Source organism: Hetaerina americana, unplaced genomic scaffold, assembly GCF_022747635.1.
Source record: "Hetaerina americana unplaced genomic scaffold, ioHetAmer1.1.p SCAF_80, whole genome shotgun sequence".
NCBI classification, from domain to species: domain Eukaryota; kingdom Metazoa; phylum Arthropoda; class Insecta; order Odonata; family Calopterygidae; genus Hetaerina; species Hetaerina americana.
This window is the reverse complement of record NW_027287428.1, coordinates 933,800-953,226: the sequence shown is the minus strand read 5'-3', so window position 1 is coordinate 953,226 and position 19,427 is coordinate 933,800. Positions and strand designations below refer to the sequence as shown.

Sequence of the window (19,427 nt, the reverse complement as noted above, 5' to 3'; positions counted from 1 at the left end):
TATGGCATGTGTATACCGAGGACAAAAAAAGAAATAAATGACGCTCAGTCTGTATACGTAAGGATATAAAGCAAAATGTTCAAAAACGATAAATAATTGCCAGAACGGCATGGTAAACTATATCAGCGCTCTCTCAGATTCATGGTATTTCTGACACTTTCCTGGCCTGGTGAGCGCGGGGATTCTACCGTGAAAAATATATCAAAATCTCACTGAGTCCCTCGTTATTTTCAGAGAGAGGAGATATACTTTTCTTGTTAGCATGTGTTTCCGTACTCTCGACAGTGTCGCCTGGGGAATTGACGGCTGAAAATATTCCGCTGGGTCATTGTTATTCGGGGTATTCTACCATTTAAGTTGAAAGGTGAAATGGACAGAAAGGAAAAAAAATGAGGAAGTACTAAGTGTGGTGGGCGAAGAGTAGTTCGTTGGGAGAAATCCTACGGAGGCAGGAAATATGGATGAAGGGCGTGGTGTTTGCTGCCGGTTGCTTTTTAAGCTTAAGAGCGTTTCGATACGAGGTAAGCTTAGGTGGGGGAATCCTGGCCGAAGTAATCCCCTTACCTGGTTTTGGTACCGGTACTTAGAGAAGCCTAGAATTTTTGCCCTTTGTGCCAACGTCGACTCGTTAGATTTTTAGGAGCACTTTCTCTTTTTGCCATTATGCCAGAAAATTGATGTGAGTAGGGAAAAGAGCTACGGAAGCGATAGACGCTCCCAGTCTGTCGACTTGAAACTCCCTCCCCGTCTCTCAAATGGCTCCGTGCTCTGCACTCGATTGACCTTGGTCGAAGGACAGAGCGGCAGATAGCGGCGGGGGCGACGAGACGGAGAGTGAGAGTGGGGAAAGATCGAACCACGGCCGGAACCGGTTGAGCGGAGTAGGGTACCAGACAAGGCAGCGAGCGGAGCATCAGAAGCAGTGTTTTGACTGTCCTCTTCTCATCCATTCATCTGGTGAGTCGAGATACCCATTTTCACGTTTGATTTTAAATCCGAAGAAATGATCGTCAGAAAGTTCGAGTGTATACAAAAGCGATAGGCCGTCATCTCTTACAAAACGACGAGAAACGTGTGAGGCGGTGAGCCAACACACACTACCTCACGCTTCTTCTCGGCGCCTTGCAATATACTATATTACACAATTCAGTCGCACTTTTCGTTGAGGTGCCTGCGAGGGGGCTCTCATCGCGCCTTGAGGTAGGTCGGAAGAGGAACCGCGATTGTATTTTTCCCAAGTGTTGAGGAAGAAAACAAAACAAAAACACGAGGAAATAAACACACTATTTCATCCTAGACTGTTAACATCCTGAAATCGCTCAATATCTACTCAGTTTGAAACGCTTTCCGTCGTTTGAGTTTGCCTATTAACATGCTGCATTAGTTCACAAGAGCGATTTAAAGTAGAAAAATGCTATGGGGGTTTATTCTCTTTGTTTGGCAAGAGGAGATGGCTAAAATTCAGGCTAGAGTTGCTATTTTTTAGACAGTAAGGATTTGATGCACCACCCTACACTTCAAAGGGGTGTAATGTTCAGAAATCCAGTGGTACGAATCTATCATCGAAATTGAGGTTTTGAGTTTTCATTTTAAGAATATTAATTGAGTTCGACTGCATAAAATCCAAAGGTTTTATTTTCAATGGAATAATACTATTGTGAATATTTCCTGCTCACAATAGGGAAGAGCTTTGGATTTAATTAAATTTCGAGTTCAATTCAATCACAAAAAAATAATACTGTGCATTCCGTGATATACCTGCCACTTTATTGTGACCCCCAATTATGACTTAACAACACTGTTATATTGCCAAAATGCAATGGTGTAAGAGGATTAGCGAGTTTGAATCGCGGAAATTTACGAGCTACGAGTCAAGTCTGAGTTCCGGTTGATGGTTGTATAAATAAGTTTACTGCTGTAGTTTGACCTAATTAATGCTGGATAAATATTGCAGGCCATTCAAGCGTTCGAACAAGTTCGTGTGTAATCGGAAGTTAAAATCCTGTCTGGTGAGGGGGGCCCGAGTAAACTACACGGGGACGCGAAGTCACTACGAATAATGCTGGGTTCATTGTAACCCCCTTGTGATGAATATGATTTGTGAAATAGAATGGGGAGTAGCGGGGAAATGGTAGAGGAAGACGATAACGGGAATAACGGAAGGCAGGAAGGCAATCGAGACGTTGTGTAAGGAAGCAGATCCCCAACCTTCACTTCATGAAGCGTCACAGCGGGCAGTGCCTTAAGTTGGTTCGATCAACTCAGCTCGTGGTCAAGGTCTTTCGCCCTTAAGCTATGACGCGATGAACAAGAGCATTCCCGACTCGGCTAGGTAATGCGCTCGTTTGTCCGAGAGTCACGATTCCGAATACCGCCATCGGTGTGGATGGTGCATTCTCAATGTTGATTTTAAGGCGTTGCGATAACGGTGCTATGACTCCATTCGCCTAAGTAACTTGAACGCAACTATGATTTATTCGCGATACCCTGGCCGACGACGAAACGGAATTTACCCCATGCAGCAGTTCATAGCGAGAAATGAGAGTTAAGAACCCACTTAGAGATTGTTCTTGAGAGATATTGGCCCTTTCGAAATATTCGTTTGAGAGCATCAATTTCTCTCGTGAGGTTAGAAAAACTATATCAGACAAGAATTGAACAGCTGATGCATTTGTGAGTGAATTCATGCAACTTCTATCCTTCTTGGAGAGAGGCTGATTAACGCTGATTAGGGCGTATTAATTATATTTTGGGCTAAGTATTCATTTTATCTTTTACCGAAGATCTATGGATTGGTCAGTAAACATATCCACTTATCGTCTTTTGTATTACCGATGAAATTATTCATTTTAGATTGATTTTAGGATCTCTGAGTTGATATAATTATTTCTTTTATTTTTTTTAACGTTTCGCGAACTTGGCCCACCATTGGCAAAAAATGTATCATTATTCGTATTTTACTGTTCGAGGATGGTTTTGAATGGCATGATCTAAACAACGGTACGGTGGTACATTTCTTTGCGTATCCTTACAAAACAAAACTCAGAAACTCTAAAACCCCGGCTTCCATTCGGCATACTTTCTTTCTCCCTTCATTCTGTCTAAGATGCCTATCATATTCTTGCCCCTTCCTCGTTGCCTAACGTTCTCCCCTTTATCACAGCCTTCAGCATCTCATCGCCCATCAAAACGCTCTGTTTATGTCATCTTTCCTGCCTCATTTGGATTTCTCCCGAAATTCCCCTTCCCTCCGCGACCATGCCTAGTACTTCCTCGTTTGTTTTCCTTTCTGTACATTTCACCTTTTATATCCTTCTGAACACTCACATTTCGAAGCCGTGGAATCTATATCCAGTTTCCCGATCCCTACTTGAGGTGCTTTGCGGAGGGCACTTGAGTACACCGTCCGTCGGGTGGGACGTTAAGCTACGGGCCCCTTGGCGCCTTTCGCTAAGAGCAGGCCAATGCCGTCGCCGGGTTTCTCTCCACCCTTCATCCGTTCCTGTCCATCCCTAATGGCACAAATGACCTCTGCTGTCGGTCGCCTCCCATAATAACTACTACTACATGGGAAGGCCCAGAAGTACCCGGCCTGTCCTAGAGATAGCGGTAGTTGTTTGAAAAATATCACTTTATTGCAAAGTATGCAACCTATAAAGCATATATTTCAAGTTTGAAGATGCCACGTTGTTTAGTATTTGTTTGGAAACCATGAATAGTGAACGCTTTCCATGGATTTGTGAAAATGGAGAAAATTGGTCATTGTAATGTGGTACAGCACTTTTCTTTGAAAGGCAGTAGTATTAGTTTTTAGGGGAGGCGACCGACAACTGAGGTCATTTGCGCCATAGGGGATGGACAGGAAAGGGTGAAGGGTGGAGAGAAACCCGGCATCGGCATTAGCCTACTCTTTACGAAAGGCGCCAAGGGGTCCGCAGTTTAACGTCCCATCTGACGGACGGCGTACTCACTCAAAGTGCCCTCCACAAAGCAACTCAAGTAGGGATCGAGATACCTCTGAAAAATATTCAACACCGCCAGGATTTGAATCCGCGCCCTCTGGGTGGGAAGTCAGTACGATATCCCCCGCACCATCTCGATCCCCTTATTTGAAAGGTCTCAGCCCAACTAATATAAAAGCTGAACTGGATTCTACTCTGAGTGAGTCTCCTAAATTTACAACAGTAAAATATTGGGTGGCAGTGTTTAAACGAGGCCGTGCAAGCTGTCAAGACAAGCATCGCATTGGTCGACCAAATGAGGCGACAACTCCAGAAATGGTGAAGAAAATCCACAAAGGGATACTGGATGATCATCGACTGAAAGTGCACGAGCTAGCAGAGGCATAGTTTTTCAAAAAGTGTGGTGCATCGCATATTTACTGAAAATTTGGACATGAGAAAGCTGTGTGCAAGATAGGTGCTGCGTTTGCTCACACTCGAGCAAAATCAGCGTGGTGAAGATGAATTGAGTGTTTAGCAAAGTTTAACCGCAACAAAGCAGATTTTTTGTGCCATTTCATAACGATGGATGAAACTTGAGTCCATTACTTCACACCCGAGACAAAAGAACAACCAAAACAATGGATTCAAAAGGGAGAACCACCTTCAAAGAAGGCGGGAAACTTTTAATCTGCAGGCAAGGTCATGGTGTCGTTGTTTTGGGATGCGCGTGTATACTCAGGTAATCACTCTGTGAAAAGAGCAAAATACTGGCAAACTTATCTAATCCAAGTAGCCAGGATGAAACTTTAAAATTTAGTTTTTGGCATGTCAAAGTGCTTAATCTTCTTACTCAATTTCCCTGTCATCAATTCCCTCCTTGCAAAACCTTCTTTGCCTAATGCAATTATTCACTTTATATCCCTACTACTTTCACTATTTTGGTCCAAAACACTTCCGAGATACGCATAATGTTCCACCTGCTCTAGTTTTTGCCCTCCCTTTTTTACATTTAGCTTATAGCCTTTCTCTTCTTCAAAAACAGCATAGCCTTTGTTTTGTTTACATTTATTCTCATCCCATACCGATTGCACTGACTTTCCAAGTCATTCAGCAATGCTTGCAAATCTTTGGTTGACTGACAAACTAAAGTTTCATCATCGTCAAACCTGATTTTATGAATGCCCCACTGACCATCACTTCTTTACGAGTTCTTTCCACGAATCTTTCACCATTTCTTCCACATATATGTTGAAAAGAAAAGGTTTTTTTATTAATATATACCTCAAAAGCCACCGCCAGGGTGCGTGGCGGGGGGGAATATGATAGTGGACACCCCTCACCCCACTTCCTATCATGCCCATCTGGACACTCAATCTGCAACTCTGCAATCTGAGACCAATACAGTTTGTGGATAAGTTACTTTCCCCTCCCTATCTAATTCTATCCTTTACAATGTATTCATTCATTCTACCCAGTTCACACAATTACAGGCCTTGAAATCTATGAAGCGGAAACCTCTTGATTGTATTTCAAGTTTCTAGCTATTAGTGACCTCATTACTGCTATGGCATCATGCATGCCTCAACCCTTCCTAAATCGAAACTGCTCTTCCTCTATGCAATCACTTTCCCTGTTCTCAATCCTCTCTTTGATGATACTCAATACCTTATTCATCTATAATCCTTGCATATGGCTGCCTTTCCATATTTTGGAATGGGAACTAACACTGTTTTGTCAAAATCTTCCGGCCCAATCCCTCCCTCCTATATTAAGAATTAGCCCATAAAAACGTTCATATTTCCCAAACCCTAGTAGTTCCGCAGGAATTTTGTCTATCAACACGGCCTTATCTAGTTCCAATTCCCCTAATGTCCTTCTCTATTACACATCAAATGGGCCAGGACCTAAGATATCCTATTCTGCATCATACTGTCTTCCATGTTCAAGCATGCTGGCCTAATATATTTACCATATAGTTCCTCTATGTATTCCTTCCATCTCTCTTGAATATTTCTTGGTTCATTAAATAATGTTATCATCATATCTTGATAGTGTGCTTGAAGTTTCCTTCTAACTTAATGATAATGTTTTCATCTTCCTGTGAAGCGCTCTAATTTCACCCTTCCTTTGTAAATATTCCATATCCTTCCACTGCGTCTTCCATTGCCTCATTCAGCCTATTGTTAAAAAGTGTTATTAAAAATGCCTGGAGAATTTTAGAATGGTAATTACTGCTGTGTGGAAATCTGTACTTGTCAATTAGTTTTTCCTAATGATCATTGGGTAAATTTTCTTAACCAATACCACACGGTCGATTTAATGACCACCACTAATATTTATCACTTTGTACCATCATCTGACATGTAACAAATACTATATTCCTTATGTTCTGTTTCCATTTTTTAATTTGGAATATTATTTAACATTGATATTCTTAGAAAAATGGAAGATAATGACATAATTCTACTATTCTAGGCAAAGGAAATAAGACTGTTATTCTATTCAAAAGTCAAATGTGTGACCTCTTGAAATATTTATGAATAGGTACTAAAACAATGCATAAGCCATGGAAAAGCGATGGGAAAAATCTAGCCAAAGGGAAAATAAAAACATAAAATATTTTGTTTATTCTGATCGATGGAATTTATTACTGAGGTGATGGCACAATAGCAATATCCACGACTTGAAGGACTTCTACGAAGCTAGAAGAAAACTTAAACATTCCAACTTCTACATATTTCCCATCCTATTCTCTCCTCTTTTTCTTGGAATTACCTATACCAATGGCAGAAGATCAAAGTGCATAAGACCCTGGAGCGATCCTCAAAGTTTTCTCAAAATTAACACTGTTTGGATTTAGCCTTGCATTTGACACACATGTCGAGGCAAAAGCAGGGAGAAGTTAGGCACAAGCTGTAGCCAAATGATTTGATGGGCAGCTGCTTGTCTTGTGAACTATGAAGTCAAAATTTGTGAGGGTTTCTAAATTTTGTCACCATCTCTGATCAACCCCCTATAACCCCTTTTTTTTTTATCATTTCACCTCCTTACAAGAAGTCTCTCCACCCAACATACTACTAATTCATGTCAGAAACCCTCTCCAGGCCATTGGTCTTCCATTCTCCCTCTCTCTCAGCACACCTTTCTGCCAAGCGTACACTTACATTATACCAACACCACCGACAGAGACCAGTGGAACTATCATTTTTGTGTTTGTTGTGGAATATGACTAAAAAACCAGCAGATATGCCTCCAGTACTAAAACATTTATTTTATCTATTAAATTCACTTTTGGGGAGTGGTCACCAGACTGAAGATGAAGTCTTGTCTTTTTATTTAAAAAATTGAAGAACAGCTGCTCATATTCACAAAAAATGATGCTGGAAGGCTAATATTTACCTTGGAGTACGTGTACAATGAAATGGCATGTAATAAGAATTTGTGTTCCTAATAGGGATTTTATCTAGCATTGGCCCTGCAATTTTAAAGTCTGGGGCTCAAATTATTTTGAAGAATTTTACTAATTTGTACTTTGATCTGCTATATTTTTTTTCCTTCCGATTCATTCCACTAATTTTTAGGACAGACCATGTATGATACATATATGTATTCTGATTTGAGTTTATTCATTATCAACATCATGTAGAGCCATCAAGGTGAAGAATGGTTTACAGCAGCTCTCCAAGTTTCTGTTCCCTGCCTTTCTTTTTACTTACACTGATGTCTTCCCTTTTTCCTTACACTGATGTCTTCTATTAACTGCTTTATGCTCAGTTTATGCAGCCATTGTCTCTCAGCCTCACTCAGTAATTCTTACTCTCAATAATTCCTTCAACAAAATCTTCAGTTAACTAACATGCCATAGGATGTGTCATATTAGTTTTCCTCTTTGTTGTTGTAAATTATTCAATTTCTTTGTTCCTAGAGTACACAAGAAGATGCCTCTTGATTTGTATTATCTTGATGCCAGCCCACCAGTCAGAGCAGTACTTCTGGCTGGAAAAACTTTGGGACTTGAGTTCAACTTGAAACTGGTGGACCTATTTCAGAGGAAACACCTTGACCCAGAATTTGTTAAGGTAATTTTTATGCCAAGGTAGCTTTTATGCCATGTCATTCATTTGTATTAGTAATATTCATTAGATTGTGTAAAAGATTGACCTTCAATCAATAGTTCCTGGTATCAAGGTATAAATACCAATAACAAAAAAACTTTATGGTTGCTTCACTTTGTGGAAGTATTTAATATCCATATTGAAACTCATTGTATCTCAAAATAATCTGTGAAAAAGTACAACGTCTTTTGATACGGTACCAATAGTTCATCACTTGTGGTATAATAATGAATAGATTAGACTTTTAATTAAAATACTATACGTATAAACCTAATTTTAACTCTGAAAAAGTAGAAGCAGTCATCTTTTTAATTAATAATCATCTCAGAAGAGCATTATTTCAAGTCAGGTTTCCATTCCAACCATGCTACTTACTTATCCATTATTCTCTGACTTCAGTCAGCTATCCATTAATCTCAAAACCTATAAAAAGTCTCTGAAATAAAAGTCTTACAGCATCTGCTTCATTTAAGTAAGTACTCTTCTAACATCCTCTTAAAACCTTCTGACCTATCATTTCATGAGTAAAACATACATGTATGGTTTTTTGAGCTCTTTTTTTAAAAGCAGATTCATAAAAAAATGACTGAGAAGAGATTGATGCATAATATAATATACTCATTTGTCTGAAATATGCTAATACCACCCTACTCTTCCCTAATGCTAACATTCAATTTACATCCTTAGGTAGTTTATGTTAGTACAGAATATAAGACGCATCACTTTCCTAATTTTGCATTACTCTATTCTCTACATTAACCCAGTTATCCATGCACAAAAAATTGTGAAAACAACAGTAAAAGTGGCATGCCTAAGACAGTAGCTTTTGCCACCAGAAATGTTGACTGATTGTAGTCCTCTTTCTCAAATTTTCAAAGATATTAGCTGTGCATTACACAGAAAATTGAGAGCAATGCATTCAAAATAATGGCTTTCCTTGTTAAGTGTACTTAGGTTTAATTAATCAAAGTGATTATTTCTTTCCTTACAATTGTCATGCTAAATATTTTTGAAATTGATTTATAGTACATTGTAAAATTAATTACCCAAATATTTCTTTTATATAGCTGAACCCTAGGCACACGATACCAACGCTTGTGGATGATGGTTTTGTGATCTATGACAGGTAATGAGATTGTAATTGGTAATTTGTCAGAGTAAAAGCTAAGAAGAAAATCCAATTTGTTGGCCACTAACAAGAGATATATATCTTTGTAGCCATGCCATTGTAGCTTATTTAGCCACTAAATATGGAAAAGATGATTCTCTGTGCCCAAGGGATGCCAAAGCTAGGGCTATTGTGGATCAAAGGCTCCACTTTGACACTGGGACTCTCTTCCCAAGGCTCAGGAACATTACGGTAAGTAAGAAAGGTATATTTTTATAATTTCACAGGAAACTCCTTATCAAGTAAATGTTTAATGTGCTGTGTCTGCAACTGTGTGAACATCCCATAATTATGTAAAATGTGTCAACTATTGAATTTTTTGTTCCAGAAGTAATTTTAATATCAATGCTAATGACTGCAAATTGTCCGTGTTATAGAGGTATTCATAATAAGGTATATAAATCTGTACTGAGTTATTCTTAAGCTTTGCAAGGCCATTAACTATTGAAACACTACTAGAAATATATCTTTACTTATATGAGTTACCTCAAATGTTAACATCAACACCCTTAAAAATTAAAGACCATTAAAACTGTGCATTATACAGCCCATGGCACACAGCCTCATCTAAGAATGTGGTTAGTATTAGCATATTATTAGTTGCTTAGCCTAAAATTTCATCACAGTTATATCTAGTAGTGTTATAAGTAAAAATATATATTTCTGCCAAATTCAATACCTCTCTTGTTGTGGTGAAACAACCTCACACTATTTGTTTTTGTGAATTTTAGAATTTTCCCTGCTTTTTATGTAAAAAATATGGAGGATTGTAAGATATCCAATTATGACCAATAAACTTTTGATTAATACCTATATTGTCAAAGAATTTGGATTACATTACTCCTGGAGAGAAGCTAACATTTAATGAAAGACAGCCTGCATCAATCTAAAGCATTATATTTGCTTGTCTGTCACCACTCAATTAATGTCAATCAGAAGTTGTTCCCTAGTATGATATGGCCTGTTGCACAACCCCAAATAGAGCTCAAATTGACACATGGAAAACATGCTAATTTATATTTGTCCTTGTTTCTTTCTGTTCTAGCTGAAGTAATGTATGGATCTTTTTTTCCCTCATTAGTTCCCATTGCTGTTTCTTGGGAAAAAGGAAATGACTGCCGAGGCAAAGAAGGAAGTTGAAGAGGCCTACCAGTATATGGAAAAGTTCCTCGAAGAGCATGACTGGGTGGCAGGTGATAACATGACAATTGCAGATTTCTGTTGTGTGGCAAGCATTACCTCCTTGGAAGTAAGTTAATTCTGTATAAAACTGCTATTTTTGCACATTAAGTGATGTTTAAACAATAAATAATGAATATCCAGTAAATAATTTAATTTAGAATCGACAGAAAACATATTATTGACTTGGAAATTGTTATAAGTAAACTATCATGCCTGGGATTTTCAAGATTTTTCCCCAGATTCTCAATTTTTTCAAGTTTAAATTATACACATAAATTTACATTCTTTTCCTACTTTCTAGGTCTAAGCCACAAGTTCACTAGTGAGAAATTTAATTGATATTTATGCAATATAAAAATTTTGATTTCATAAGATAATATTACAGATATCCTTGCTATTCTCCTGTATGCCAGTGAAGAGGGGTTGATATACTCTGTCATTGTTAAAGCACTGACAATAATACTATTAGAAGTATAGAAATAGGACAAGAGGTATAGAAGAAATTATTTACAGAGGGCTCTGTTTTGACTAATGAAGAAAATGGATTCTCTCAGCAATATTTATGTATGTATTTGCTGTTATAAAATGTCAGAAGTTCAGTTAAATCCAAAAGCTGACATCTTAGGTGTGTCTGTTCACTGCAGTGCTCATTGTTCAAGGGCATTACAATGCAGAAACATTAAGAGAGGAAACAATTTTTATGTATGGATTGAGATTTTTGGAGGTGTTACCGTATTCTCTGGACCATAAGACATGAAGACACTTATGCATAAAACACACTGTGATTTTTCAGGTTAGAATTTACAAAAAATACTTGGATCAGGTAGAAAAGGATCAAAGTATTTTGATGTTAACTCTTAATGCAAAGAAAATTGACATTGTATTAAAAAATTAGCGGCTATAGAAAGATCAATAAATGTTTATTCACCTTTGAATCCCAGATAGTCATCATCACTCTTGCTCAAATCATTTCCACAGATATTTTTACTGAGGTTTCCTTTTCCTCATACAGAATGTCATCTTCACTACCATTTAGCACATTGTTAATTTCACAATAGGGCATTATGATGTAGACTTTTAACTTTTATCAGGATTTTTTCAATCTTAAACACTTCTGGTATCAGCGTCTGTTTCATTCTTCCGATTATGAGTTTGGTGGCATTGGGATCAGTCATGACTTTGGTGCCTCAATCTGCTTTATCCACTCTTCATCCATAAACCCCCTGAATCTTTAATTGACTGAAATGTTCAGAGGCCGCAATTGAGAAGCTAATAGACCAGGATTCAAAACAAGATGCATCTTCAGTTAGGTAGTGAGCCTTTTTGCTGGCTCCATTATATTGGCTTTAAACTGATTGCACACCAATAAAAACGATTTATTCAGAAGACCTCCTGGACCTCACTTCCTGTAACTACAGATTCATACTCCCTCTATCCATCCATCATCTTTTAGGATGAATATGAATATATGTTTCATGTGGAGTTGTTCATTTAGGTCGTATTTTTTGTTTAAAGATAAAAAAGTTTAAAATTGAATAATGCAAAATATTACAAGGACTCTCTTGTTACCAGCATTTTTTATACTATCTAAGAATTTTTAAGATTATAGATAAGTAAAAGAGGTACTATTAGTCCAGTGCATATAAGCAGCATCTCATGTGAGTAGCAACTATATGTGCTGCTATTGTATACATTGAAGATCTATTTGGGAATTTTAAGGAAGTATCCTCAGTGGAATATTAACACTATTGTTTACTATTGGCTCAAAACACTGATATTATCAAAATTTGTAATAAAGGCAACCATTTATTATTTTTCTATTTTCATTTTGTATTTTGTCTGGGTTTGAAAGAAAGACTGCTGTAATTAGTTCAAGCTGTGGCAAAAAAGAGAAATAGTGAAAAAGATAAATGGCTTACTGTAAATTAAATAAATTAATTGCTGGAAACAATATTTTCTGAATAACCATCGTCCGCAGTATTAGAAGGGATAATTTTTGTCACTCTTCTCTCAAAATATTATGAATGGGAGACTTCAATGGGAGACTCTGTGGGCCATTTTTTGAAATTATGTTGTATATTTTCTTTTATAAAATTTGTTATGAAATTGAGGTTGTGGAGAAGTGGATGATTAAATGGAACTGCAGTATATATAAACTATAATTAAAATCATATTCCTTTTAATTTGAAGTGTCTGGTTCCTGGAATAGCAAAGCATCCAAAATTGGCAGCCTGGGTTGAGAGGTGTAAGAAGAACATGGTTGGATATGAAGAAACAAACCAAAAGGGATTAAACAACTTTGAAAAATATGTCAAAACAGCCCGAGGAGAAATATGAGAGGTGATGAATGAGCATTTATCAACTTTTGAATAAATGTTATGAGGCAAATAAAGTAATTTTCAATTCTCCCAAAGCACATAATAGAGAGAGATGAATGATCAACCACAAATGCAAAAATTACTTTTATCGGTATGAATTAATTTTTTTATAACCTGCTTTGCATAAAAACAAATATTTCAAATGGAATACTTTTTATTGAGTGTATTAATATATTCACATGCAGGTATATTTACAGAAGTCAAATGTTAGTTTGCTGATGATATTGGTTAACAAGTTTTTTACCTTAAGTTTTTGGAATGCATTATTATAGACATATAGGGTTTTGATAATTAAATATTTTTAAATAGAAAGGCTTTTATATGTCTCGTAATATAACATCCAACTGAGGATGAATAAAGATATTTATATTTTACAAACCTCCCCATGTACAAATATTCAACCTATATAATGGTGCTCATGCTTTGGGTTTGTTTTTGATTGATCACTTCCAAATCTCTAGATCATCTTCCATCTCGCACTCTTCTTTTTTAAACTATATTCTTTTGAACTCTTTACCACCTACATTTTTTTTCTTCCCTCTCTCTGTTATTTTATTTTCACTTATTCCTATTCAGACCTTTCAGTACAACATTTATGCTACAAGAAGCAAAATATAACTACCATTTTATCAGAATCACTAACATGGCTTGTCACCACAGCTCTCTTGGGCATGGAGGTAAGGAGCAAATCTTCTCTCAGGTGTCTGAGAAAATGAAATTTAGATCATGACCCTCTCAGGGAAAAATTTTGTTTTTGTTTTATTTCTCCTCTGGTATAAAAAATCCCTGAACCGTTCCACTCCAGCTCCTCTCTCTCTCGCTGCTGTCAGTTCGCTGTCACAATTTGGTATATGCATATTTGGCAAAACTAGTGACCAATGTGACTACCATGATAGCTCCTTTAGAAAAATGGTCATTGGGGATCTGGCCCATTTTACGGATGTTATTTCCACTGCAAACCTTGTCTCTCTAATATACTTTACACTTTCAGGCATCACTTCGTGGAATTGTTTAATGGCCATATTAAATGAATTTGTAATTTTCCACAAACTTTATTTTACGGTAACATGCATTTCACCAACTTGCTGCACCATCAGGTACAGGGTACACATACAGGCTGTTGAATATATACCCTTCCGAGAGAGGAGAGGGGGTAAGTCGAAGGGGGAGGGGGGTTGGGTTTTCTGGGACTTTGAAGTTGGTGGTTAAGACTTTATCAGTTAAAGGGAGAAGAGGTGGTGACACCTTGCTAATGACTAAGTGTTGGGTCTGGTCTATGTTTATGGGGGGGCTAGGGGCAGATGGCTACTAAGAACCATTGAATTTGTTCACCCTCAAGGAGAGAGGTGGCTGTGTAGGGCTGGGAGATATTTTGGAAGTGAAAGTAGGTGGTCGAGGAAAGAGAAATCAAAATGGAAAAACGGTAGTCTTGGTTATGACATTGCATAGGGTCTGGTCATGGTATGGATGTAACAGAGTATGTTGGCCCATTGGATTTGTTTACCCTTGGGGTCAGTTTTTCAGAAAGGAGAGGGGAGGGATGACCATATAATTGCTCATTACAAAGTATTGTATTTGGGTTTGCCAAGTGCCTTTGAATCTCGATTAGCTCTAGAGCATTCATTTCTAATCCTTTTGGGAGGGTAGTAGTATTTCTGGGACAAAATTGCCATTATGTTTACAATCTAAGAGGTTTTTTGCAAAGAGGGAATTTAGGTTATGCTTTTTGTGGCACCTGGCATGTTCTTGGGCTCGTGTCTTGAAATTCCTCCCAGTTTAACCATCATAATATGTGTTACAATTATTGCATTTAAGTTTGTAGATACCTGATTTAAATAGTGTATCCTGTTTGTCTTTGCCATTAGCAAAGAGTTTGGAGAGAGTCAGGGGTGAGTAAAAGGCTGCTTTGAGTGTAGTTGGAAGGTGATTTGAGATTTAATAGGAGATCAAACACCATTTAAAATCTTTAGAAGTTGAGGGCTGAGAGGGGGAAATTTGACTTATCACCATTGTTTTCCCCTTTTTTTGAATTATTTTTCCAATTATGTTTGGGTTGTGTCCATTCCAAGTGGCTATATTTGTTACTGTTCTGAGTTCCTTATTGAAATTCATGAGGAAAGATGGGTGTGCAGAAGTCAGTGGATCATCGAATGGAGGGCTGCATATTTATGCAAAAATGGTTGGTGAAATCAGTGGCAATTATATGAACCAAATATGTGGGTTTCCTGAAAATAGAAAACTCACATCTATTTTCTTTTATGGTGATTACCATGTCTAAGAAGTTAATTGTGCTGTTAACTTCTTTTTCTATGGAAAAGGAAATATTAGAATGGATCGTGTTGAGGTAATTGTGGAAGGAGTCTAACTCTGGTGGTTTGACCCTATCCACAGGCAAAGGATGCCATCTATGTAGTGGAACCAATACACCACTTATTCATTGTGTTTAATGGAAGTGTTGAACATAGATTCTTTTAACCAATTAAGGAATACTTGGAGTCTGTGAGTACATTTTGACCAATAAATAAAGCTTCTGATTTGGGCACAAAAGTGAACAGGTTATTAATATCAAAAGAAACTACTGTTGCTTTGCCTGGAAAATTAATTTCTTTAAGCTTTTTGGCAAGCTTGATTGAGTTTTTTCACTGCCTATTTGGGCTTAAACCATGAGTAGTCTTGGAACATAATATTTGATTTGCATGACAGGATGTGTGAAGGGGAGGATACTCCTGAAGCCACGGGTCGAGTTGGCACTGTCTGTTTTTATATTTTTGGTAGTCCATGCAGCCTCAGAACAGAGGGGCTCATTTTTACCACAGACCATTTTTACCTAGCATTAAACAACTCAGATTTAAACACTGTACGTTTCACTTGCCTTTGAAAAGTCAAGGTTGGGTCTTTTGATACAAGAGTAATTGAATTATTTGAATGAACTCCAGGCACTTTTCCACATACCCACTTTTGTCCAACACTGCACCGCTACTTTTTTTTGTGGGCTTTGTGGATGATGTCTTCCTTCATAATGGAATTCCTCAGCTGTCGGAGGGTGGATGTGTGCTGCTGGGGGCTGGAAGTTACTTCTACTCTTTTCCAAGGAAGTCATGATGATTTTGGAGACTTGCCGTTTGACGGCCAGAGATTCGTTCCACAGGGCAACCTCACCAATGGCGGCTAAATTCTTAATGTCGGATTCAGAGAATTTTTAGGGGGGAGGTAAACTTTAAACCTTCCTTCAAGATATTCATCTCTTCTTTAGTGAACAAATGGTGACTAAGGTTGACAACTCTTGTCGCCAGAAGAAAGTTTGACGCCATTCCAGAATTGTTATGCAATGTAACCAAGGAGTATTTTTGTGGTGAAAATATTAAAAGAATTCTTTGTTTTTCGTCTGGGATTCAAATTTACAAGAGGAGATTTAACTCCCTAGTCCTTTTACTTCATCCGAAAAAGTTGCCCACTCCACCGAATGTAGCTTGGAGCAAAGGTCTAGGTGTAGGCAATATAAATAATGTGAGTAAGGCATACCTGTTTTAGCTCTTCCATTATCCACTGGATTTTTCACCTTCACCATGTTCTGACGGCCAAGGATACGCTACATCTTGGACTAAACACTGCAAATTTAAATATACGCATATATTTCCCGACTTAACTACGGAACTACCCCTGCTTTATTTGAATCTGCGAACGTTCATTGAGACCACCTTGCCTATCAGTGCGGCGGCTTTATATCTTCCTACTTACACAGGTGCTCGTATTTGCATTAAAATACAGGCGTGAACATAAAAAACTATTCTTTCGAAAAAAAATATTTTGAACCCTCTCGGTTCAGAATTTAAATGGCGTGTTGAAGACTATGTGATATCACGGATGACTCACCCCAGATGTAGTTTTGAACTGTATTCCTGTTTACACTGACTGGTTTTCAAATCTCTGATACTCAGTTTCGTTAGAAAGAGTCATATAGGGAGGGGACCTTGGTCCATTGTATCATATTCTTTCGGAGTTTATCGATAATGCTTTTCAAAATAGATCGCGCTGCTGGACATCCTAATCTAGTTGGGAAACTCGTAGTAAGCGTTTTGGAGAGGCAGAATTCTGATCAGCTGATTATTCCGCCTGCTTTCTGTTTTGACTCTTCAGCTTTTGCCATGGATAGCAGTGGCCACAGCGCATCAGGTACGAAAGTTAAATTTATGCAGATAACTATAAATACAATGGCCGGCAATTCGAGTTACGACACTATTTTGAAAAAAAATATCGTTATCGAGTACGTACCAATCTTCATTTTGGCGGCGGGCAGTGACAAAGCATACTTTTATGGCTTATCATAGTCTATTCCAATAGATAATCCTATAAGGTGACAAAGTACTCGGTTTCTAGTGAGCGATTACTTTTTCTACAATTATGAAAACAATTTTAATGAATCCCAGTGATAGGTGTCCGTTTGTAATATTAGAGGCCAAGAGGAGGAAATACAAGAGAAAAGTTAATAGGACATAAAGCAGAGAAACGCTCAGGGGTGAGAGAATTGACATTGAATGCAGAACGGAGGGAGGAGGTGCAGCAGACCAATCTTGAGATTAAAATACTCATGATACATACGCGTATCTATGAATATACAGTGCGGCAGCATAACTTCCTTGTTTTAATTCAAAGGGGATTTTAATTCAAATCAGCAATGACACCACACCCTGTACATTTACTTATTCACACAAACACACGTACACATAGACACATGAATGTAATGATAGATGTGTTTGACTTAATGAATAAATGTCGGGCGCTTGGGTTCTATTTCGTTATGACTGTGTAGCGTGTGAGGGAAAAACGAGTACTTGAACCTGTCAGTACGGTGCATATCTCTCTCTCTCTGTTATTAAATCTTCCCTAATCTACCAGGTCCTTCGTAAACTTGTCTCAATCATATTTGGTTATCGCATTTGAGATAAATCCATACCACAGATAGATCCAAGGTTACGTATGACAACGTTAAAATTTTACGGAGGAGCCTCATCTACTGAGAAAATTTTAGATAGAAATTGATAGTTTGAGGAGATGGAAAAAGTCAATGAGGAAGTGATTGGACATTAATTAAAAGCTCCTGGTCAGCACTAAAAAGGAGAATTTGAACCCAGGACTAAATCGGTAAAATTGATGGGAAATGCTCGTTAACGACCGAGGGTGATTCAACTTACTCTTTTGAAACTTTCAATGGTTTCAGGGAGGATGATGTTATTTCCATCATCACAAATGAATATATCTGCACATCAGAATAAGGAAGTTTCAGGGGAGGAAAAACAAATATTTCTATAATATTCATAATAGATTATATATAGACTTCTAACGCAGATAATTTTATGTATGTATTTATTTATAAACCCTACAAGCCACCCCTAGGATGTGTGGCAGGGGACGAATACACACTAGACTAATTTTTACCCGAACATGACCCTACCCCGGTCGGAAAATGTTTTTCTTATCACTTATCCATCGCGGAAAAAATGGCATCTTAAATCTATCTGTTCTAAACTTAATCTCTCTAATTTTACTAACATGATCTCTCCTGCCGTCGTACGATGATAATGGTAATGATACGAAAAAATTCAACATTTTCAGCATCACTGTTAAAGGGACCTTCCAATTTATGCTAGAGCTTCAAACTGTAATTTAACCTTCTCTCCGGGAGTGATTCCCTGCCAAGCTGATCTAAAATTTTGGATACGCCACTAAGTTTATCATAACCACGTTTTACAAATCTAGCTCCTCTACGCTGACGCGATCCAATCCGGAAATTAATCCAGCTTCGCGAGGATCCCATACACTAGCAGCATATTCCAAATGAGGCCTAACACATGACAGATAACATTTCTCTTTGAACTTTTCATCAAATTAACCAAGCACTCTTCTAATAAATCCTAATTTTTTGTCAGCTTTTCCATTTATTCGCCGTATTTGTTTCACCCAGGAGAGATCACGAGTGAGGGTAACGCGTAACTAAGTTCACACATTCCATTTCGGTGTTCCCAAATGCAGTAGGCGTTCGGGTGAGAATTGATCTTTTTCCAAACATTTATGCATACGCACATTTTTAAGTTTAATTCTAATTGCCAAAAACCAGCGTTGTATAGCATTAAGGTCATCTGATAAAGCTGTAGTGTCCTCAGAATCACGGATATCACGGTAAACCACTGCATCATCGGCAAATAAACGTATCTTACTAATGACTACGGAAACAATGTCGTTAATGTAAAGTAGGAATAAAAAAGTTCCGATAACACTTATCTGGGGAACATCTGAAGTAACTTCCACTGCATTTGAGCTAACTCCATTTATGACTGATCTTTGTACCCGACCATTCAAAAGTCTTTAATCCAACCCCGGATCTTTTGCATAAGCCATTTTTCTTCTAGCTTTGTAAGTAATTTACTATGAGGTGCTTTGTCGAAGGTTTTCTCAAAATCTAGAAAAATGGCGTCCACTGGAACATTGCTCTCTCACGAAATAAGAATATCATGAACAAAAAGCGCCAGCTGTGTCTCACAGGATCAACCTCTTTGAAAACCGTGCTGATATTACATTTTTAACCTCTGATAATCGACGCGTCTCACGATCGAACTAGCAACTATATGTTCCATAACCTTGC

The 19,427-nt window shown here is 37.8% G+C and overlaps 1 protein-coding gene across 2 annotated transcripts; it reads left to right on the top strand.

Moving 5' to 3' along the window:
• Positions 1-827: 827 nt before the first annotated feature.
• LOC139698249 (glutathione S-transferase 1-like) lies at positions 828-13,013 on the top strand. Of its 2 annotated transcripts, none has more exons than XM_071597123.1 (6): positions 828-957; positions 7,870-8,023; positions 9,127-9,185; positions 9,278-9,419; positions 10,309-10,476; positions 12,600-13,011. In XM_071597123.1, exons 2-6 carry the CDS (start codon positions 7,883-7,885, stop codon positions 12,744-12,746), a joined length of 657 nt encoding a protein of 218 aa, XP_071453224.1. In that variant the 5' UTR covers positions 828-957; positions 7,870-7,882; the 3' UTR covers positions 12,747-13,011. The 2 variants fall into 2 exon arrangements, with proteins under 2 accessions (XP_071453224.1, XP_071453225.1); XM_071597124.1 differs by lacking the exon at positions 828-957 and adding an exon at positions 6,815-6,916 and having other exon boundaries at positions 12,600-13,013.
• The last annotated feature ends 6,414 nt before the right edge of the window (positions 13,014-19,427 follow it).